Source organism: Vulpes vulpes, chromosome 1, assembly GCF_048418805.1.
Source record: "Vulpes vulpes isolate BD-2025 chromosome 1, VulVul3, whole genome shotgun sequence".
Taxonomy (NCBI): Eukaryota; Metazoa; Chordata; class Mammalia; order Carnivora; family Canidae; genus Vulpes; species Vulpes vulpes.
The window spans coordinates 13876338-13897158 of NC_132780.1; the positions used below are offsets into that span (position 1 = coordinate 13876338).

The 20821-nt window shown below is 52.7% G+C and overlaps 1 protein-coding gene across 2 annotated transcripts in view; it reads left to right on the top strand.

Annotated features, from left to right (window-relative positions):
- The window catches only part of ARHGAP35 (Rho GTPase activating protein 35), a 132124-nt gene extending 124719 nt beyond the window's left edge, over window positions 1-7405 (top strand). For both annotated transcript variants that reach the window (XM_026013918.2, XM_072755486.1), the window contains exons 6-7: window positions 1537-1642; window positions 2443-7405. In XM_026013918.2, coding sequence (XP_025869703.1) covers window positions 1537-1642; window positions 2443-2800 — 464 coding nt within the window. In that variant the 3' untranslated portion in view covers window positions 2801-7405. The remainder of the gene's footprint in view (window positions 1-1536; window positions 1643-2442) is intronic.
- The last annotated feature ends 13416 nt before the right edge of the window (window positions 7406-20821 follow it).

Sequence of the window (20821 nt, forward strand, 5' to 3'; positions counted from 1 at the left end):
AGGTGCTGACTGTCCACTTGTGAGCTTCTTCTCTCACCATGTGGCATCACCGACACCAGCCCCTTAGACCAGAGCATACACTCTGGATCACACAGGTAGCTGGTGTCCAAGACAGAATTCGAACCCAGGACCATATGGGTAGGGGTTGGGCTTGGGCTCTGACCTGCCACACAGCCTTTCCTCCCTGCACTTTGCCATCCCTCCCTGGCCATTCAAGCTCTGCCTGTCCTTCCTAGTCTAGCTCAGCCAGGCTCCTGTGCTTCCCCAGACCATGACTCTAGAGGCACATTGCCTACTGTAGAGGTTCTTAACTTGGAGGCCATAGGCTTTCTAAGGAACACAATGAGTTTTGGGTAACTCGCAAACCTCCGGAAGTTGTAGCCAGAGTTGTGCACAGCATATTTGGGGAGAGGCTCTAGCGCTTATATCCACTGCAAAGAAGTCTGTGCCCCCAAATCAATAGGAAACCTTAATAATTTTTTTTTTTTTTTTAGCAATCCACCATCCTCCCACCCCCACAACCATAAGTGTGGGATAGCTGTTATCTCTTCCTGGATCCTACTGTGGCTTTTCTGGGTCCTAGGTACCACCTTCAGCTCTAAGAAGTAGCCATAGGAAGATCTTTCTCGCTCATAGGAATCTGGGCTGGCTCTTCCAGCCAAGACAAGCTAAGGGAAAGGGCAGCTGACACCCCAGAGAGCAAGTACGATGGTCCCCACTCACGCTCTGCAGCCAATCGGTGGCCAATCGGTGGGGTTTGATTCAAGCTCTGCTACCTCTCTGGGACTCACATTCCTTATCTCCCAATAGGGGGAGAAGCCCCTGCCTCATAGGACGGCAAAGACTAACTGAACCAGGCCTGCTGTGGATAAGCACTTATTCGAGATAGCTTGTTTTCATGCTCCAGCTACATTAGGATTCCATGATGGACAACGTGTGGGCGGTAGTGGGGGAAGGGGATGCGTAGTCCCTTTGATGAACTGCATGAGAATTCCTTCACTGTTTCCATCAGCTCCTCCAATGGGGAGATGTGTAGAGGGTCCTTGTATCTCTAGGAAAAGGACAGAGCCCTGGTCTTGTGACAAACTCCCTCCCTAGACAGTCTGTTGGCGTGGGCGGGTGGCAGCGCTCACTCATCTGGTCAGGAAGCACACAGGCTTTCTGCATTGGGATGCCTGTCTCCACGGGCAACCGGATGAGCAAAGAATGGTGTTCTTTATGGCGGTGTCTTTGTGGATCCTTGAGTCTCGGGTGGTGGGGGCCAGGAAGTCCGAGGCACACAGAGCTCCCCTTCAGCAGGAGCCTGGGATCCAGAGGTAGGTCTGGCTCTGGGTCGGTGCCACCGCCAGGTGTGTCCTCCTTGGGCACAGGCTTTGGGGGGAAAGACTGGGTTGACCTTGTCTGAAAGCCCTGGGCTGCGCCCCTAGTCTCACCACCCCACTAGTCTCACCACCTGTCCGGGACCAGTATCTGTCTTGAACCCATAACATCCACCAGCCATGGCCACAAGAGTCTTTGGTTTTTCTCTTTCCTCAGAAATCAATGACCGGGAGCAGAAGTTACATGCCCTTAAGGAGGTACTCAAGAAATTTCCAAAGGAAAACCACGAAGTCTTCAAATACGTCATCTCTCACCTGAACAAGTATGTTACAGGGCTTGCTATTTGGTCTTCCCTCTTTTCAAAACTGCCAGCGAGGGCCAGCTAGCAGCAGAATGCAACTGCTCCAGGCTGTGTTCTCAGCCTGGCCCTCAAAGGGATGCTGGTCCACCTCCTCAGTGGGGGCACATCTGGCTCACCAAGGAGTATCCTGGCCTCTTGGCTTCTCCTCACATTTCCATGCTGGTTCTATCCAAGGGGTCCAAGTGGCCCTGAGCATGCCCAGAGTCCTCTTCTGTCTGTAACAAAACACTGGGCAGGACAGGTGTGTGGTGAAGAAACTCAAACTGTTCAGTAAGTACAGGAGCTATGGGCAGGAAACCTGTTAACAGACCGTATCCTGGATTTCTGCACAGACAGAATAGGTTGGTTTTCTAGGCAGACCTATTCCTCTCAGCAGAGTGGTGTTTTGTGGAGTTCCAGTTCAGGATATCCTCACTGCCTCTGTGTACACCCAGAGCAGCATCACACAGTTCACTGGATGAGAGTCCCTGAGCCAGACGGTCTACCCACTGGGTTTGTGGAGGGCATCCCATGAGCCAAGACCTCGGGCTGGCCCGGTGGCAACACTGGAGCAGAGGACTGGCCATAGAGGGTCTCAGGCCTCAACTTCCAGGCTGGACCTTTTCTATTTTCAGGTTGTGAATGGGCAGGCAGGGAAAGCAGTTGGGATGACATTGGCCATGAGCACACATGGGACAGAGCAGGGGCCCTGCTGGCCGAGAGCCTCACCCAGAGCCCTCCGCCCTATGGAGCTCTGACGCTGAGTTTGGTGTCCCCCACAGAGTCAGCCACAACAACAAGGTGAATCTCATGACCAGTGAGAACCTCTCCATCTGCTTCTGGCCCACCTTGATGAGACCTGACTTCAGCACCATGGATGCCCTCACAGCCACGCGGACCTACCAGACAATCATTGAGCTCTTCATCCAGCAGTGCCCCTTCTTCTTCCACAATCGGCCCATCAGTGAGCCTCCCGGGGCCACGCCCAGCTCCCCCTCTGCCGTGGCTTCCACTGTCCCCTTCCTCACCTCCACACCTGTCACGAGTCAGCCATCACCTCCCCAGTCACCACCACCCACCCCCCAGTCCCCCATGCAGGCCCTGCTCCCCTCCCAGCTTCAAGCCGAACACACGCTGTGAGCCACCAAAGCCTGGGGCAAAAGGAGACCTTCTCTTCCACGGGGCAGCATCTGGCTTTGAGCAAAACCAGGTCCACTGGTGTGCGGGTGGGGAGAGTGTCCCCTCTCCCCTGTTACCTTCTCAAGACCTCAGCAGTAACATCAGCCCCAGTCCACCGTGGGCTGGGCTATCAGGCTCCCTGAACCCAACGCTGCAGACCTGGAGCTGTTTGCAGGCAGCAGCTAGGGAACACCCTGCCCTTTGACTTGGACCCTTTTGAGGACTGAACTGGCCAGGCAGTGGCCCTCCACATGCTCATAGCTCCCCAGACCACCTGCCCACGCACAGCAGCCTCGGGGTATCCAGGGGCATCTAACAACTGCTGGGACAGAGCCCTAGCCTCTGCCAATGGGAGGAGGTTCTGAGATTTGGGCCGCCCCAGGGGCAGGGCCACGGCCCCTACAGAGAACAGTTCCATCCCTGTTGTCTGTCTCCTCCCACCTTCCATATCTGCACCCCCACCCCCTCTAGGGGAGCCTCTGTCCAGCTGCCTCCTCGGAAACACACAGGCCACAGCTCTGTCGACCCAAGGTACAGTGCTGAGAGGGCTGGCCCAGCAGGTCGGGGCAGGGAGGGCAGTTCTGTGCCTGGACCAAGAGTGTGTGGCTCCCCACCTACTTCCCACATACCCCCTCCTACTTCCCAGGCCTTGGGGATAACATGCCCTTTAAAACAACACTGGAAGAAACATGGGGAAAAAACCCTCCAGTAATTTACAAAAGAAAGAAGAAGAAACTACAGACCTCAAGATTGAGCCCTCCTCCCACCTCAGAGAGGCGAGCAAGTGGCACATGGCCCTTGTCTCTGTAACAGCGAAACAAGGATGCCCACCAGTGCTTGCCAGAGAGGCTGTTGGGGTCCCACTCATGTCTTGTCACCAGATCCCCTTTCCCCAAGAAGACACTTGAAGCCCTTGGTGAAAAGAGCTTGGGAGACCAGCCTGGATCCTGGCCTGCCTTGGAACACACTACAGTGCTATGGAAACACTACTCTGGGTGGGTGGGTATGTGTGTGTGCGTGCACATGGTTGTGCCTGTTCGTGAGGGCACAGCTAGGGTGGGGGCGTGGGGGATGCTGGGTATACCTGGGGTTCAGTTAGTGTGTTTGGTGTTAAAGCAGTCATTTTCATCTTGGACCGCAGAACACCACGAGCCCAGGGGTGTTTGTGGGAGGTGGGTGCTGTGTGGTGGAGTGTGGTCTGCTGGTTCCTACACAGGGACATCCTTTGTGCTCCCAGGACTGGGAGGGCCCAGAGGAGTGAAAGGCCCAGCAGCAGTCAGTCATGAAGAGGGTGCTGTCCCTGCCTGTCAGCCCCATGGCCGCCCCCTAGGAAATGGCCTTCACCTCCACTTCCCGGCCTTCCTGCTGACCCCAGGAGAACCCTTTGCATGCCCCACTGTCCCTCAGATGCCACAATCGTGTGAAGGCTGCTACCAATCCTGGCTGCCCTCCCACCCCTCATGGCCGTGCTGTGGTCCCTGCAGCGTGGAAGCCTGACATGGAGGGGGCCTGGGCCTGGGCTCCAGGGCCCTGCTGGCCACACAGCCTCTGGGTCTCTTTGCACTTTAAGAAGCAATGCCTGTGGTAGGTTCGACGATGCCCTGGGCCCCCTCAGCCAAGTGGCCTGACTGAGAGCTGCCTCAGATCAGCCTCCAGCCCAACTCTTGCTGTGGGCCCGCCGGAGGGGAGGGGAGGCCCTTTGCTCACCGACTTCTTCCTCTGGATAAGCTGGATACCTTAATGTTAATAGTTCTTGTACGGCAAAATAAGGTGCTTGGAAAAAAAAACTCCCTGCAAGTTTTACCACCTCTTTTTAAGAACACTAGTCAAAAAAACCTAAGGTACATGAATGTTTATGTAAATGTTGGGTGAGGGGGTCTCCTCTCTGGTGGCTCTGCCTGATGTATTAGGTCAGGGTCGGTTGGAAGGTTGGAAGGTTACGGGTTGGCAGGCATGGCCCCGGCTCTCCAGCCCCCTTCACTCTGTATCCCAGGTAGGTGAGGAAATTCCTCTATTGAATTAATCTCTGCCTTTTTCTGGATCATATTCACCTACCCGGTCCAAGGCAGTCCCTCGGGGTGTTGGGTGAGGGTGGCCACCATCCCTTGTGTGAACTAAAAAGCCTGTCCCCACCACCAGTTCCCCCCACGACTGCCTTTGTGCTGGCACGTGGGGCTGCCCCCCACATCACCTGCCAACCTGGCTGTGCACCCAGACCTGGACAAGCTCCCTCCATCCCTGAGAGCGTACAGATGTGTGATGGCTGCTTTTCTGGGTGTGAGGCCAGGGGCGTCCCACTGAGGAGGAATACCAGTGTCCTGCCCTCACCCTCGCGGGAGCCAGGCTTCCCCAGGGGATCCAAGGGAACCCCTTAAGTGGCCATTCCCAGTGTCTTGCCAAGGCTTTAAAAGGGTGCAGGGAGTACTGGTGGCTTATGCCCCAAAAGACCCACAGTGGACAGGAAGCGTCAGGTTCCTCTTGTTTCATTTCTTCTGTCAAGTCTAACTTCTAGTTTTCTGCTTCTCCAGGCTGACTCAGACTGGGGCATGTCTGTCATTCTGGGCCGGCGTTGTCACTGGTGGTGGTAGTGGGCCCTGGCTTCAGTGCAAGACCAAAAGGGCACTCAGATGGGGGCTGCAGAGCCAGGCCTGGGCTGGTGTTGGGGTGCGCTGCTATAAATGGAATGCTACCCACCTGTCGAGGTCATCCAGCATGTGAGGCTCTGGAAAGTGCTTTCACAGATGATTCTCATGCGAAGGGCACCGCAGGTCTGGAATTGAGGGAATGGCCGGCATTAGCCGTGGCCAAAGTGGGTGAGCAGATCGGCAGAGGTGTGGGGTTTGTTCCCTGCCCCACAGCTGAGTAGCGGTTTGCCCGGGAGCTCTCTCCGGCCAGTGTCTGGGTTCCGCAAGAGAGCAGTTGCTGTATTTGGTGGAAATGAATAGCCGTTGGTTGTGATCATAAGGTTGGCTCCAGCTCCAGCTCCGGCTCTGCTGCTTCCATAGAGGAAGGGGTCCGAGGGCGAGAGGTGCAGCTGTGAATTCGCCCTGAATTCTTGGCTGTGTTGTGTATTGGGGATCACGCACGGCACATTTATTCTTGCCCTTGATCAAGTTGTCCTTCCCCTCACTTGACGTTCTGGGGTGCTGAGAAATACTCCGCACTGTTTCCTGTGTTCTACACCCTGCTGCCACCCCTGGTCTTCCTGCTGCAAGGCAGGAAGTGTGCTGCCGGGTGTGATTCTTCCAGCAGAAGTTGTTGGTCTTGGCCAGGTGGGCAGAGGGTGACATCAGAGGATCAGCGGACTGGCCAGAAGGGGCCCGGGGTGCTCGCCTTCCCTGGGCCCTACACCGGGGGCCCTGAGCCTCTGGTCTTGGGAGAGCGGTTCAGTTTCAGCCCCAAAACTTGAAAACCACACTGCATTGGTAAAAGCCCCGTCCCCCTGTGCCCACTTCCCACTCCTGCAAGGACAGCCATGCTTGGGTTTCCGAGAAAGGAGCGGACACACCGGCTTGCTGCCACCAAGGGCTCTGCCCATCCGCTGTTCCTCCAAGAGAATGGAGCCCCAGGTACTTGGGCATCTTTTGAGGGGCTGAGCTCTGCAGTCCTGTGCAGTGGGTACAGTGTGCCCTGGGGACGGGGACAGCCGGCACTGCACTCGCTCCCGGGCCTTGCTGATTCCACAGACATGGACAAGGAGTCGCTCTCCTGTTGCTTGGCAGGTTCAAGCCACTCGTTTGTGCTTAGGTGAAAGGACCGACCGAGTCACATCTGGGACCGCTGGCGACGACACCGGAGAGTTGGGTGGTGTGGAAGGGGAAGGCTGCTCTGTCCTGGGCCATTCTCTTGGCCCAGGAAGGATCCTTCCCTCCTGGGGAGCCCGGTCTACGCCTGCAGCGGGGATGTTACACTTTCATGTAGTCAAGACAGGGCCTAAATTATTGTTTGCATAAAAATTCCTGTTCCCTGTGTACATAAAAAATCTCTGAATTGTATGGGAATAAAACTTGTTTGAAAATTTGGAATAGTGCTGCTGCCAGCTTATTTTTCTGGTACTTGTATTTTCACATGTTAAATGATCTTTATATATGTTGAATTAACAAATATTTTGAGTTTCCTGAGAAAAAAGCATATTAATGGTATTGATATGTGTTAGTAGTCTGGCCGTGTGCCTAAATTTCTGTTTTGCAGCAAAAGTGGAGAACTGTATGTAAAGAAAGTATAACAATTATTTCTTTGTATTTTAGGGGCTTTAACCAGGACATCCTCTAGTTGGTGTTAGGAATGTTTGCTTAATTTCCAGACCTTTTTTTAAAAAAACAAAAAACAAAACAAAAAAACAAAAACGTGGGTTTTTTTGAGGCTCCAACCTGATTTAGTGCATGGTCAGCCATTGACTAAGGCTGAAGCATCTCTGGCTGAGGTGGTTTTGTTTGGTTTTGTTTTTTAAAATCATGTATTTGCTACCAAGTATTGTACTCGTCTCAATGGGAATGGTGTAAAAAACTGAAAAGGCCTTATGTGATATGTATCATAGTTAATAAATCAATCTTGTAAAAAACCAAACCTGAGAGAGATGAAGGTGGCCCCTCCTGCCAGGGCCCTGAGCACCCTCCCCACAGCGGGCACAGCCTCAGGCCCCCTCAGGGATACCAGCTCCTCCTCAGAAGCTGTGGCCAAGGCCCAGCAAGCAGGAGGTGTCAGTTCTCTGGCCACAGGGCACCAGGACCCCAGAGCATCCCCAGGAGAGAGTATTTGCGTTGGGGGGTGACTGCTGCTTGGGCTCAGCCAAAGCATGGTGCACAAACCCCTGTGGCCACAGGGACCCAGTAGGTGACACCACGGTCAGCAGCTCCTACCCTGCCCTTTTTCACCCCCACCCAAACCCAGTTTCCCAGGCCACGCTAGCGGTGCTAGGGGTTACTTTCTGGGTGACCCTGACATGTTCTCTGTTAACCACCTTCATTCAGGACTGTGCTTCCCGAGATGGCTGCCTCCCAGAGGAGGGCTGTGCCAGGCCCTGAGGACACAACCTCAGCCAGACTCAGTCTGCTCCCCACCTCCCTTCAAGGCTCCCTAGGTCGCCTTGCAACCATGACCTTCCTGTCCCCAGTGCTTCCCTTCTGGCACAGGCCCTAATTCCAGCTCGCCTGGACTTTTGACAAGCAACCCCACACCCTAAACGGCCTCCCTGCCCCCAGTCCAGCCCCGGCCCATCTGTCTTCACACCCCAAAGTTCCAGAAGGAAGACCTAGCTTCGCATTACCCTTGGCAGACGCCTCCCCCTTCCTGGCCTGTGGCAGAGGGGCTTGCGGGGCTCGGGACCACCAGCCCGCCCGGCAGTCGCTCCAGTCACCAGGCTCCTGGCTGGGTGGTCACTGAGGCGCTCACTGGATCCACTCCCCCCCCCCCCCCGCTCCCGCACTCCTCCCCGCAGATCCCCAGCGTCCTAGGGGTTGCTCCCCGCAGCCAGGGCCTCGCTTGTGCTGGTCCCTCTGCCTGGAATTCCTTCCGTCCACCTGCCCCCCACGTCAGCTCCATCCATCAGATCCTTCCTTGCCCCTCCAAGCTCTCCTTCCTCTAGAAATTCTAGAATCCCATAGCCATCTATTATCTGCTTGCCCTGGGGGATTCATGTGACTCCCCACAAATGTTTTAGGCATCATCCTTTTTTTTTTTTTTTAAATTCTTTACAGTGTACAGTTGATCATATGCATTCTGGCATTAGCCCGTCTTTTTCTCTACCCTCGACGTTCGGGTCATGTGTACATGGATACTTGCACCTCTCAGCCACCATCCACCCAAGTGGAGAGCTTCCGGGGACAGGGCCTGGGACTCCCCTCGCCTCCCCGGGGTGGGGGGGGGGGTCCTCCCAAGCTACCTTGAACATGGTGGATCCTCGACTTGTAGACCACAGTGGTCTCGGTCTCAACCTCGCCCTTGACTTGATTCTCCATCTGTAAGCCGAGCCCTCCCACCTGCCTCTCCGGCCCAGACCCCTGCCCCAAACCCCACGCTCATCCACCTGCCTGTGACACCCACAGCCAAACGCCCGACCCATTTCTCCGTAGCTGTCCCCTACGAGCCAGAAACCCTGGAGTCCTCCACGTGTCACTCTCCCTTTCCCATCAACCCGGACCAACTCCAAAGTCCCCCTTCCCTTCCACGGAGCTCTTGAGTCTGGCCACTCTCCACGTTTCCTGCCACCATCCTGTGCGTGAACCTCACCTAGATGTCTGTCCTTCCAGCCTTGCGTCCAACTCCTCAGGCAGCAAGAGGAAGCTTTTCAAAATAGATCTGGCCTGGCCACCCCTTCCCTTAACATCTTCCAGGGCTCCCCAGATCCCTTAGACGAAAGCTCCCCCCACTTCAGTCTGCCCACCCCCTTCCAGGGGGCCTTCCCTTCCCCCCGTGCCCCCCACCCCGCCTTCCTGCCTCCCAGAGGCCCACCCCCCTCAGTCCTTGTGCTGGGCTGTCCCTTCCCAGAACACCGTCCTCCCTGCTCTCCACCCCTTCCTGCCAACTCCCTCCTCAGCCTCCCGATGATCTCAGCCCACCTCCTTCCTCTGCAAAGCCATCGTGGACCCCGGACCAAGATGGACCCATTTGCTTTCGAGGAAAAAACATTATTATTCGCAGTTCTTCACTCAAATTGAATCTACCGCTTAACACATATTTCCTGAGTGTTTACTCTGTGCCAGGCCCCGAGGACACAACTGGGAACTGACATCTAGTGAAAGAAACACAGTAAACAGGCAAAGAAGTGAGTGTGTGCATCATGTCAATCAAGCGTGGATAAGGAGTTAAGGAAGTGGATCTGGGAGAGCAGGGATGCTACTTAGGGTGGTCAGAAGACCTCTGAGGGGGTGACAGCGCAGCAGAGCAGGGACCAAGGTGAAGTAAGACACTGGCCTCAGGGGCAAAACTTAAAGAATACCAGGGAAAAAAATTCTGTGATCAAGATTAAAATGTTGCAAGGCAGTATTTTTTTAAGTGCCAAAAAAACAAAAAGCCATCATGCTCACAATTTTAGATAAAAACAGAATTAGGAACAGTGCTGAGCCATATTGAAGCCTGAGGCAAAAGGAGGAATCAGTAAGACCCAGCCTGTAGGGGACGCCAGAGTGGCTCAGTGGTTGAGTGTCTGCCTTCCGCCCAGGGCGTGATCCCGGGGGTGGTGAGATCGAGTCCCGCACCCGGCTCTCCCGCAGGGAGCCTGCTTCACCCTCTGCCTGTGTCTCTGCCTCTCACTCTCTGTGTCTCTCATGAATAAATAAATTAAATCTTTAAAGTAAAAAAAAAAAAAAGGGATCCCTGGGTGGCGCAGCGGTTTGGCGCCTGCCTTTGGCCCAGGGCGCGATCCTGGAGACCTGGGATCGAATCCCACGTCAGGCTCCCGGTGCATGGAGCCTGCTTCTCCCTCTGCCTGTGTCTCTGCCTCTCTCTCTCTCTGACTATCATAAATAAATAAATAATTAACTTAAAAAATAATAATAATAAAGTAAAAAAAACAAAAAAACAAAAAAAACGGGCAGCCCGGGTGGCTCAGCGTTTTAGCGCCGCCTTCAGCCCAGGGTGTGATCCTGGAGACCGGGGATCAAGTCCCATGTCAAGCTCCCTGCTTCTTCCTCTGCCTGTGTGCGTTTCTCTCTCTCTCTCTCTCTCTCTCTCTCTCTCTCTCTCTCTCTCTCTCATGAATAAATAAATAAAATCTTTTAAAAAATGCAAAATCTTATAACAATTATATTAAAAAAAAAAAAGACCCAGCCTGTAGTCGGGAGCGAGGTGATGAAGGATAGACAGGCGCGGGGACAGTGGCAGCAGAGAGAGGAGGTCGGATGCCTCCAGGGCTGATACAATTGTGCGTCTGATTACCCTCTGTCCCACCCCACCCGGCCCCCACTCCCCTGCGAAACCCAGGGGTCCGAGCCAGCTCCCCAAGCTGCGGCCCGCACCTAGCACAGACTAGGCGCTCGCGAGCCCCGGAGCCCAGAATGCGGCGTTGCCCCGCGCGGCCACCAGGGGTCAGCAGAGCGCCGCCTGCCCAGCCCCGGCCGAGCCGCGCCCCGTGGGCCGCAGGGGTGGTGGCGGCTACGGGAGGGGCGGGGATCGGGAGAGCACGATTAGGGAACCCGCGGGGACCGGGGCGGAGGCGGGTTCTGAGAAACGGGGTTGGAAGTGGTCCAAGAGCGGACTGAGAAGTGGGGGGACGAGCCACTGTCCCTGTCCTTCCATCCACCGACCACCAGTGGCTTGAGTCATGCAGCCTCAGGGGTGGGCGGCCAGGCGACACAGGGCCTCGGAGGGCAGGATGGTGAGCTCCAAGTGTGTCCCCAGGGCGCCGGGGAGCCACGGACGCGATCTGACCAGGCAGAGACCGGGGGGTTTTGCAGAAAGCGCTCGGGGGATTGGAGAGATCCAGGCTCACAGGCGCTCCACCTCCGACTGCGGAGCACGCAGTTCCACGGCAGCGTTCGCAAGGCAGCTAATATTAATAAAAGGTCATGCTGGAGGGACACACAGGGCAGCAGGCCTTGTTTGCATCTTTTTTTTCTTTTTTTTTTTTTTTCTTTTTTTTTTATTTCAAACCAATTTTCCCCAAACCCTAGGATGCAGGCACTGTCATTAGCCCCATCTTCCAGATGAGGAAACTGAGGCACAGAAGGGCCAGGAGATTTGTCAGGTCACAAGCGAGGGGCGGGGGGCGTCAAGACTTGAAGCCCAGCTATCCGACGGGGGAGCCCGGGGCTCTTCCCGTGGCCCCAACAAATGACCCGCTGGCTGGCTTGCGGTTCTGCAGCCCGCAGCCCCAAGTCCAGGTGTGCGCGGGGTCGTGCGCGCCCCCGCCAATGGCTCTAGACGAGATTGGCTCGGGGCCTCTCCAGCCTTTCGGGGCTGCATCCCTCCGGCCTGGGCCTCGGCCTTCTCTCTCCTGGGGTGTGGCTCTCCTGCGTGTCTCCTCTTCTGTCCCTTGTGAGGACACTCGTCCCTGGGGCTAGGGCCCACCTGGGTGCTCCAAGATGATCTCACCTCAAGATCCTTAATTGAATTACATCTGCAGAGACCATTTTGTCAAGAAGGTCAAAGAAGATCACTTTCTTTTTTTTTTTTTTTTTAATTTTTTTTTTTAAATTTATTTATGATAGTCACAGAGAGAGAGAGAGAGAGAGAGAGAGAGGCAGAGACACAGGCAGAGGGAGAAGCAGGCTCCATGCACCGGGAGCCCGACGTGGGATTCGATCCCGGGTCTCCAGGATCGCGCCCTGGGCCAAAGGCAGGCGCCAAACCGCTGCGCCACCCAAGGATCCCCAGAAGATCACTTTCTTTCGCAAGTCCCAGGGTCAGGGGGTGGACATATCTGGGGGGGCTACTACACAACCCCCAACAGTCTCCTCCACGATGCCTTCTCCCTCACCCCGCCGCCTCCCCAGCTAGAGTCTTGTCCCCTCTGCAGGAGGAATCTGCAGGGTCCTGCAGAGGAAGTCCCTCTCTCTCTGGAAGGAGGAGCCTCACCATCAGCCACCCGGAGCCGTCCCTGTGGCTTGTCCCCTAGGCAGGTGGGCCACGGTGACCACCACAGGCCACTCGCTCCCCTGGGCAGTGCCCTGGCCTGTTTGCTGCTTGCTACAAAACGAGTGCTGGGCCCCGTGGCCTTGCCTGGTGTCACCTGGGGAGCAGAGGACAGGCCCAGAGATGCATCTTGCTCTGCTCCATCCAGGCTCATCGTCTTAGGTGACCAGTGACAGGTTAACCCTCGCCACCCTCTTTGAGACCAGAGTTCTTCCCTGACACTTTGGGTGGCCTGAAGGGGACAACATAGGACCAGGAGGTGGGAAGCGAGCTGGGCAGCAAGCGGGGTGAGGCAGAAGTAGGCATTCGGTGTGTGTTGGGGGGGACACATCCAAATATCAAACTGGGTGACTTAGATGTGGGGCCATTTATGGAGCTGGTGGGCGGTGTTTTTCTTTCATCCCCAACTTATTCTTCCTAGTAATTGTCAGTACTCGACCGGCCGACCTAAAATTGTGTGTGCGCGCCTGCTTTCTTTTTTTTCTCTAGCACTTAGCTGCATCTAACATTTTTTTCCTTGAGTTGTCTACTCTCTGACCCCTGCGCTAGGATGGGCATTCGAGTGACAGGAATCCCTACCTATCTCTTCCCTGCTGGATCCTTAGGGCATCTGGTACACACTAGGTGCTCAATAAATGTTGGTGGCTGGATGGATCAGAAAACAAAGCTGGATGACTCTGGAGCGAACTGGGCTGCCGGGGGTCTCACACGACCCCTCATCGTCCACGGAACATGCTTTAAACCAAAACCTTATGGCAGCCCCAGGGGGCTCAGCGGTTTAGCGCCGCCTTCAGCCCAGGGCCTGATCCTGGAGACCCGGAATCAAGTCCCACGTCGGGCTCCCTGCATGGAGCCTGCTTCTCCCTCTGCCTGTGTCTCTGCCTCTCTCTCCCTCTCTGTGTGTCTGTCATGAATAAATAAATAAAATCTTTAAAAATAAAATAAAATAAATAAACCGAAACCTTCTCATTCAGGACTGAATGCAACCTGGAGCGCCTTCTTAGGGCACCGCACCCCATGAACACCGGAGGCCTGGGGAGGCTTCTCCTTCAGGGCAGCCACACCTTCCAGCTGCTCCAGCCCAAATCACCACCCCCTTCCCCTTGGTTCCTCCTCCCTAACATCCGGTGGCCAGGCCATCTCTTCAGCTCTGCCTTTTGGATGTTTCCAGAACTTGACCACTTTTCCCCACTCAGCTGCCTCCTGATGGGGCCACTGTCACCTCCTCTCTGGACTCTTCCATCCCATCACCCCCTCAACTGCCACCCCCCACCCCGCTTCTGCTCTCACCCTTGGAATTCCATTTTCTGGACTCAGCAGCCAAGTTGCTTTTTATTTATTTATTTGTTTGTTTGTTTTTTGCCAAGTTGCTTTAGAAATGAGAATTAGATCAGGCCCTTCCCCTACCTAATGCCCCCTGATCGATTTTTTTTTAAGATTTTATTTATTTATTCATGAGAGACACACAGAGAGAGAGGCAGAGACACAGGCAGAGGGAGAAGCAGGCTCCATGCCGGGAGCCTAACGTGGGACCCGATCCCGGAACTCCAGGATCACGCCCTGGGCCAAAGGGAGACTCTCAACGGCTGAGCCACCCAGGCGTCCCTGAGCCACCCAGGCGTCCCTGAGCCACCCAGGCATCCCAAACACAGTGTTGAGCATATCACACGCCTGTAGGTTGGCCCCAGGATTTCTGTCTGGATCACAGAGCTCAGCATATAGTACTGATAGATGCTCAATAAATATTTGTCGGATTAATTCATTGAATGTTGACAGCACCCTAAAAGGAATACCCTGTCATTTTTCCCCGTCTATACTTTAATAAAAGCATAATTGAGATATTTCACATATCATACATTTTACCCTTTTACTTTTTTTTACAAGATTGTTTATTTATTTATTCATGAGAAACACACAGAGAGAGAGAGAGAGAGAGAGAGAGAGAGAACCACAGGCAGGGAACTTGACATGGGACTCGATCCCAGGTCTCCAGGATCATGTTCTGGGCTGAAGGCGGCACTAAACTGCTGAGTCACCAGGGCTGCCCATTTTTTTTTATTTTTTATTTATTTTTTTAGTAATCTCTACACCCGATGTGAGGCTCAAACTCACAACCCCAAGATCAAGAGTCACATGCTCTTCCAACTAAATCAGCCATGCTCCCCCCGTTTTACGCTTTTTAAAATGTTTTTTAGGGGCCCCTGGGTGGCTCAGTCGGTTAAGTGTCTGCCTACAGCTCAGGTCATGACCTCAGGGTCCTGGGATTGAGCCCCCCATTGGGCTCCCTGCTCAGTGGGGAGCCTGCTTCTTCCTCTCCCTCTGCCTGCTGCTCCCCTTGCATGTGCTCAATCTCTCTGTCAAATAAATAAATTAAAAATAAAAATAAATATGGTTTTTAGCATATTTGCAGAGTTGTTGGACCATCACTACAGTCAATTTTAAAATCACCCTCCAAAAAAAAAAAAAAAATCACCCTCCAAAAAAATCCTATACCCCTGGTAGTTATCCCCCCCTCCCCCAGATTTCTTCGCTAGGGCTGTTGTAACAAAGCACCACACATTGAGTGGCTCCGGGTTCTGGAGGCCAGAAATCCAAGATCAAAGGGTTAGTAGGGTTGGTTCCTTCAGAGGCTGTGAGCAAGACTCTTCCAGGCTCTCCCCTAGATTCTGGTGGTCTGCAGGCAATCTTCGCAGTTCCTTGGCTTTTGCACACATGTCACCGTCATTTCCGCCTCTGATCACATGGCCTTCTCCCTATGCACGTGTCTGTGTCCAAACTTCCCTGCTTTATAAGGACACCAGTCATACTGGTTTAAGGGACACCTGGGTGGCTCAATGGTTGAGTGCCTGCCTTTGGCTCAGGTCGTGATCTGGGGTCCCGGGATCGAGTCCCATGTGGGGCTCCCTGTATGGGGCCTGCTCTTCCCTCTGTCTGTGTCTCTGCCTCTTTCTCTCTCTCTCTCTCTCTCTCTCTCTCTCTGTGTCTCTCATGAATAAATAAATAAAATCTTAAAAAAAAAAAAAAAAAAGACCTGCCCCATGACCTTCTTTTCCCTTGATTACCTCTGTGAAGACTCCGCCTCCAAAGCAGGTCCCATCCCAGAGAGGTACTAGGAATTAGCCTTCAAACATGTCTTTTTTGGGGGGAATGCAATCCAACCCATTACACTGCCCTCCTCCACTGCCTAACTTACTCTAAACTAGCTCCTGCAAACGCAAGATCGCACAGACCACATCGGCCCGGTTGCAGTAATAATAACTAAGTGGCCATCCGGTCCCCACCATCGGCCTTAAGACTTGTGCTGCTGCCCCTCGTCCCCCCACCCGCCCGGCCAAGCGCATCCTCTTCCGTTGGAGCCTTTGGAGAGCCGCAGCCACCTCCCAAAACCTCCCGTTCGTCATTCTCTTGCTGTAGTATTTATTACTCTCTTAGGACCCAAGATCACACACCCGGGGAACAGGTGGCGTGTTGTGCCTGTGTCCGGACCTTCTAAAAATGGGCTGATTCTGTATTCATTCTTCCAGTACTTATTTCTTTCACTAATATTCCAGTTCTGAGATTCACATCAATGTGGCGAGCAGCTGTTCATTTATTTTGGAAGGACTGTTAGATTATCCCCATTTTACAGAGGAGGAGAGTGAGACACAGGGAGGAAGGAAGCCGCTTGGGGTCACACAAATGGAGCCAGAATTAGAACTTAAGACCACTGTGTCACCTCCTTAAAACTATGTTCTCCACTCTCCACCTCCCAGTTGGGAAGGCTAAGAATGTTCAAGTAGAAATCATTGGAAAGGGATCCCCGGGTGGCTCAGCGGTTTAGCGCCTGCCTTCAGCCCAGGGCATGATCCTGGGGTCTCAGGACTGAGTCCCGCATCGGGCTCCCTGCGTGGAGCCTGCTTCTCCCTCTGCCTCTGTCTCTCTCTCTCATGAATAAATAAAATCTTTAAAAAAAAAAATCATTGGAACACGCACACCACTCTCAGTGCCCACCAAAATCCTTGTTCCAATTCTTGATTTTCCCTGCTGACAGGGAGCTCACTATCTCCTAAGAAGACATACTATCCTTCCCATGTCTTCCATCCAGCTGCTTTAGGAGTAATAGGCCTTCAGTGCTTTGGGAAGTGTGTCCAAAGTGGAAATAGTGGAAGGCCATGGAGGGCCAGCCAGATGCAGCTGAGTGGTGGGGAGGCCAGGCTAGCAGAGGGGCTGGAGGGGTGACCGTGAAGGTCTCAGCTACCACAGCCTTAGGATCCCCTAACATCTCTCTCCCTTTCCTCTTTAGGCCCCAGGTGCTAACTGCTCACTGGGTGTTGCACCAGCCCTCCTGGATGTCCCCAAACCTTTGTTGAGAGCCCTACATGAAATGCTCAGTTCCCAGTTGGGAGCGCCACCCACCCACACCCCCCAACCCCACCCCACGCGCCTGATACACACTCTGGCACAGAAGTGATCCTGTTTCTTCCCACCTTTGTCATCAGAGCTGCCAAAGAGTACAGATACCATAGGACAGCACACCTATTTCACACATGGGAAACTGAGACCCCTAGTGGTGTGCATATGAGCCTATCAGTGACCTGTGAGTGGTGTACAGGTAAAAGGATTTTTGGTCTCAGGACTTCTAGACATTCTTAGGGAAGACCAAAGAGGTTTTATTTTTTATTTATAAGCCATTTCATACATTAAAACTGAGAATGTGGGGGGGCAGCCCAGATGGCTCAACGGTTTAGCGCCACCTTCAGCCCAGAGTGTGATCCTGGAGACCTGGGATCAAGTCCTGCATCGGGCTCCCTGCATGGAGCCTGCTTCTCCCTCTGCCTGTGTTTCTGCCTCTCTCTCTCTGTCTACTAAATTAAGATTTAATAAAATATTTTTTAAAGATTTATTTTATTATTTATTCATTTATGATAGACACAGAGAGAGAGAGAGAGAGAGGCAGAGACACAGGAGGAGGAAGAAACAGGCTCCATGCCGGAAGCCCGACACGGGACTCGATCCTGGGACTCCAGGATCGCACCCTGAGCCAAAGGCAGGCGCTAAACCGCTGAGCCACCCAGGGATCCCAAGATTTAATAAAATATTTAAAATATATTTTTCATAGAATATTATTCATGTTAACCTGTAATAGGTTAATTATTGCTGTTTAAAAATAAATGTCACCTTTTTTTTAAATTATGTTTTTTTTTAAGATTTTATTTATTTATTCATGAGAGACACAGAGAGAGAGGCAGAGACACAGGCAGAGGGAGAAGCAGGCTCTTTCTCTCTCTCTCTCTCTCTCTATATATATATATATATATATATATATATATTTCCAATACAAAACATTTTAGTGGGAAGAGTGTCATTCTTGTACACTTTCACTGGTATCTGTAAGGTCTGGCATTAGAGAAGACAGCCGGATCCTCAAGGATGCTCCTGCACTGAGTCTATTGCAACATCCCATGGCATGCAGCTTCTGGAAAACTCCGAGTGTGAGAATGAAGTGAAAAAGAAAACATCTCAGTATGAAAATCTGACCTAGGGGCGTCTGGGTGGCTCAGTCGGTTTGGCTCAGTCGGTTAAGCATCTGCTTTTGGCTCAGGTCATGATCTCAGGGTCCTGGATGGAGTCCCATGTCAGGCTCCCTGCTCAGCAGGGAGTCTGCTTCTACCTCTCCCTATCCCACTACCTCTCCTGCCTCCCTCAAATACATACATACATACATACATACATCTAAAAAGAAAAAGAAAAAAAGAAAATCTGACCTAGGAGAAGCCCCTGAGAAGGTCTCAGGAATCTGTCCCCCAGTCACACTCTGAGAACTTCTGGATGGACTTATTTAATGCTTACACGCAGGCTATGTGGTGTGTACTAGATGGAAATTTACCTCATTTTACAAAGAAAAATACTGAGACCCACCCAGAGAGGTGAAGTTCCTTGCCCAGAGTCACACAGCAGTAAGTGGCAGACCTGGGGTTTGAACCTCAGCAAATCTGGCTCTTAGCCTTGACACAATCTGTGCGTGTGGAATCATCAATCAATTGCAGAGTGTGAATGCACCTCTCAAGGCCTGCCATGGCACTTGCCCAGGCCACACAGCTAGGAAGTGTTGTCAGGAGAGGGAGCCATTGATCTGATCTTGAAGCCCTATCCTGACACCCGATCAAGTCTCTCCTGGGATAAATAGGAAAATAGTATTGGCTGAGAGACCAACATAACCAGGCTATACAGTTTCTCTCTGCACCTCAGTTTCCCTAGCTATAAAATGGATTTAGTAATAGAGTCCAGCTCAGAACCTCTATGGAGAAAAGAATTAGCAGAATTTTAAGTGATCCTTAAGCTGTTAATTGTGGTTATCATGAGCTGCTTGAAGAGTGTTCCCCTCAGGGCACCTGGCTGGCTCAGTGGGTAGAGTGTGCAACTCTTGACCTGTGGTCACCACGCTGGGTGTAGAGCTTATTTAAAAAAAAAAAAAAGAAAGAAAGAAGAAGAAAGAAGAAGAAAGAAAGAAAGAAAGAAAGAAAGAAAGAAAGAAAGAAAGAAAGAAAAGAAAGAAAGAAAGAAAGAAAAGAAAGAAAGAAAGAAAGAAAGAAAGAAAGAAAGAAAGAAAAAAGGAAGGAAGGAAGGAAGGAAGAAAAGAAGAAAGAAAGAAAGAAAGAAAGAAAGAAAGAAAGAAAGAAAGAAAGAAAAGAAAGAAAGGAAAGAAAGAAAGAAAGAAAAGAAAGAAAGAAAGAAAGAAAGAAAGAAAGAAAGAAAGAAAGAAAGAAAGAAAGAAAAAGAAAAGAGGGGCTCCCTGGGTGGCTCAGCAGTTTAGCACCTGCCTTTGGCCTGGGGCGTGATCCTGGAGTCCCGGGATCGAGTCCCACATCGGGCTCCCTGCATGGAGCCTGCTTCTCCCTCTGCCTGTGTCTCTGCCTCCTCTCTCTCTGTGTCTGTCATGAATAAATAAAATAAAACATTTTTAAAATTAAAAAATTTAAAAATGCACTTATTGGCCAGTGCACAGGACTGTTCAGAGGTATGTGCCTCAGTTTCTCCAATCCGTCCAACCAGAGGCAGACCCTTGCCTGCCTGCCCAGGCCTCTCTGCCTGCCTGGCTCTCCTAAGACTCCATCTTCATTCATTGCGTCCGGGCCTCCAGGAGCTTAAATGCTCCTGCTGAAGGGGCTTGGGAGGGAGAAATATAGCATCTCCTACCAGCGTGGGGAAGGCCTGGCTTGGACCCCTGGGTCCCCATTCTCCCTGAATTCTTATTTGTGATCTAATAGGGAGCTCAGATGCTGGGGTTCCTGTCCCTGCGGGGCGGGTAGGGAGGAGGAGATAATGTTAGGAGTGAGTTGACAGTTCGGTGTTCAGGGCCAGGGTCCGCAACGAGAAAATATGGAAGTCGTGACAGCCAAGATAAAACAGCTCTGACATCCTGTTTTAGAGCTTAGACAGGACCACACTAACATTCTGTTTTGCAGCCTTTGCAGAAATGACTTCTGCAAAAAGTCCTAAAATAAAACAATTAACCACAAAGCTTTTGTCACTATCACGAGTGAGCAAGGGGGAGTTAAGACATAAGGCCCCAGGGCTGCCTGGGTGGCTCAGTGGTTGAGCGTCTGCCTTCCGCTCAGGTCGTGACACAGGGGTCCTGGGATCGAGCGCAGCATCAGGCTCCCCACAGGGAGCCTGCTTCTCCCTCTGCCTGTGTCTCTGCCTCTCTCTCTCTCTCATGAATAAACAAATTTTTAAAAATCTTAAAAAAAAAAAAAAAAAGACATAGGCCCCCAGATGTCAGCCCCAGAAGACCATCCGCAGGTAAGCGTTAACCTAATAGATCGGTGATTGGCACCAGTCAGCACACCCCTGGTTGCTTAAGATGGTTGGGCTAAAGAGCTCATAAGAACCCCCAAACTTAGAAACTCCAACGGCCACCCTCTCCAGTCCCCTCCCCCTCTGGGAGCTTTGTACTATTGTTCAATAACCTTGGCTCTGCTGGCCATCACTCTTGGTCTGGGCCACCTCTTCATTCCTCGAGGCCCTGTGACCAAGAATCGCGGGCCCTGAAAGGAACAGAAAATGCTGTAATAAGACCGCAGGATCCTGATCTCTGAAGTTCTTCGGATACCTGGGTTCCTGGCCTTGAGGGAGGGCAGGTCCGGACGCCAAAGCCTGGCTTTATAAGGTGTGTTGGGGGGCTGAGGGTCTTGGGTTCGGGGTCCCCTTCTTGTCCAGGGCGCGGGAAGCATACTCACACCCTGAAATTCTCTCCTCGGAAAGGAGGGTCTCGAACGCCTGGATTCGCATTCCTGGCGCGTGACTGAAGGCTAAGTCTGCACCCCTACAGGGGGTTCGGGTACACGGTGTCCAGCACCCAGGGGCCCCTGCAGAACGGCTCTCCTGTGGGACTTCGGCTAGGTGGGACTAAGGTGCTAGGTCCCCCAGGAG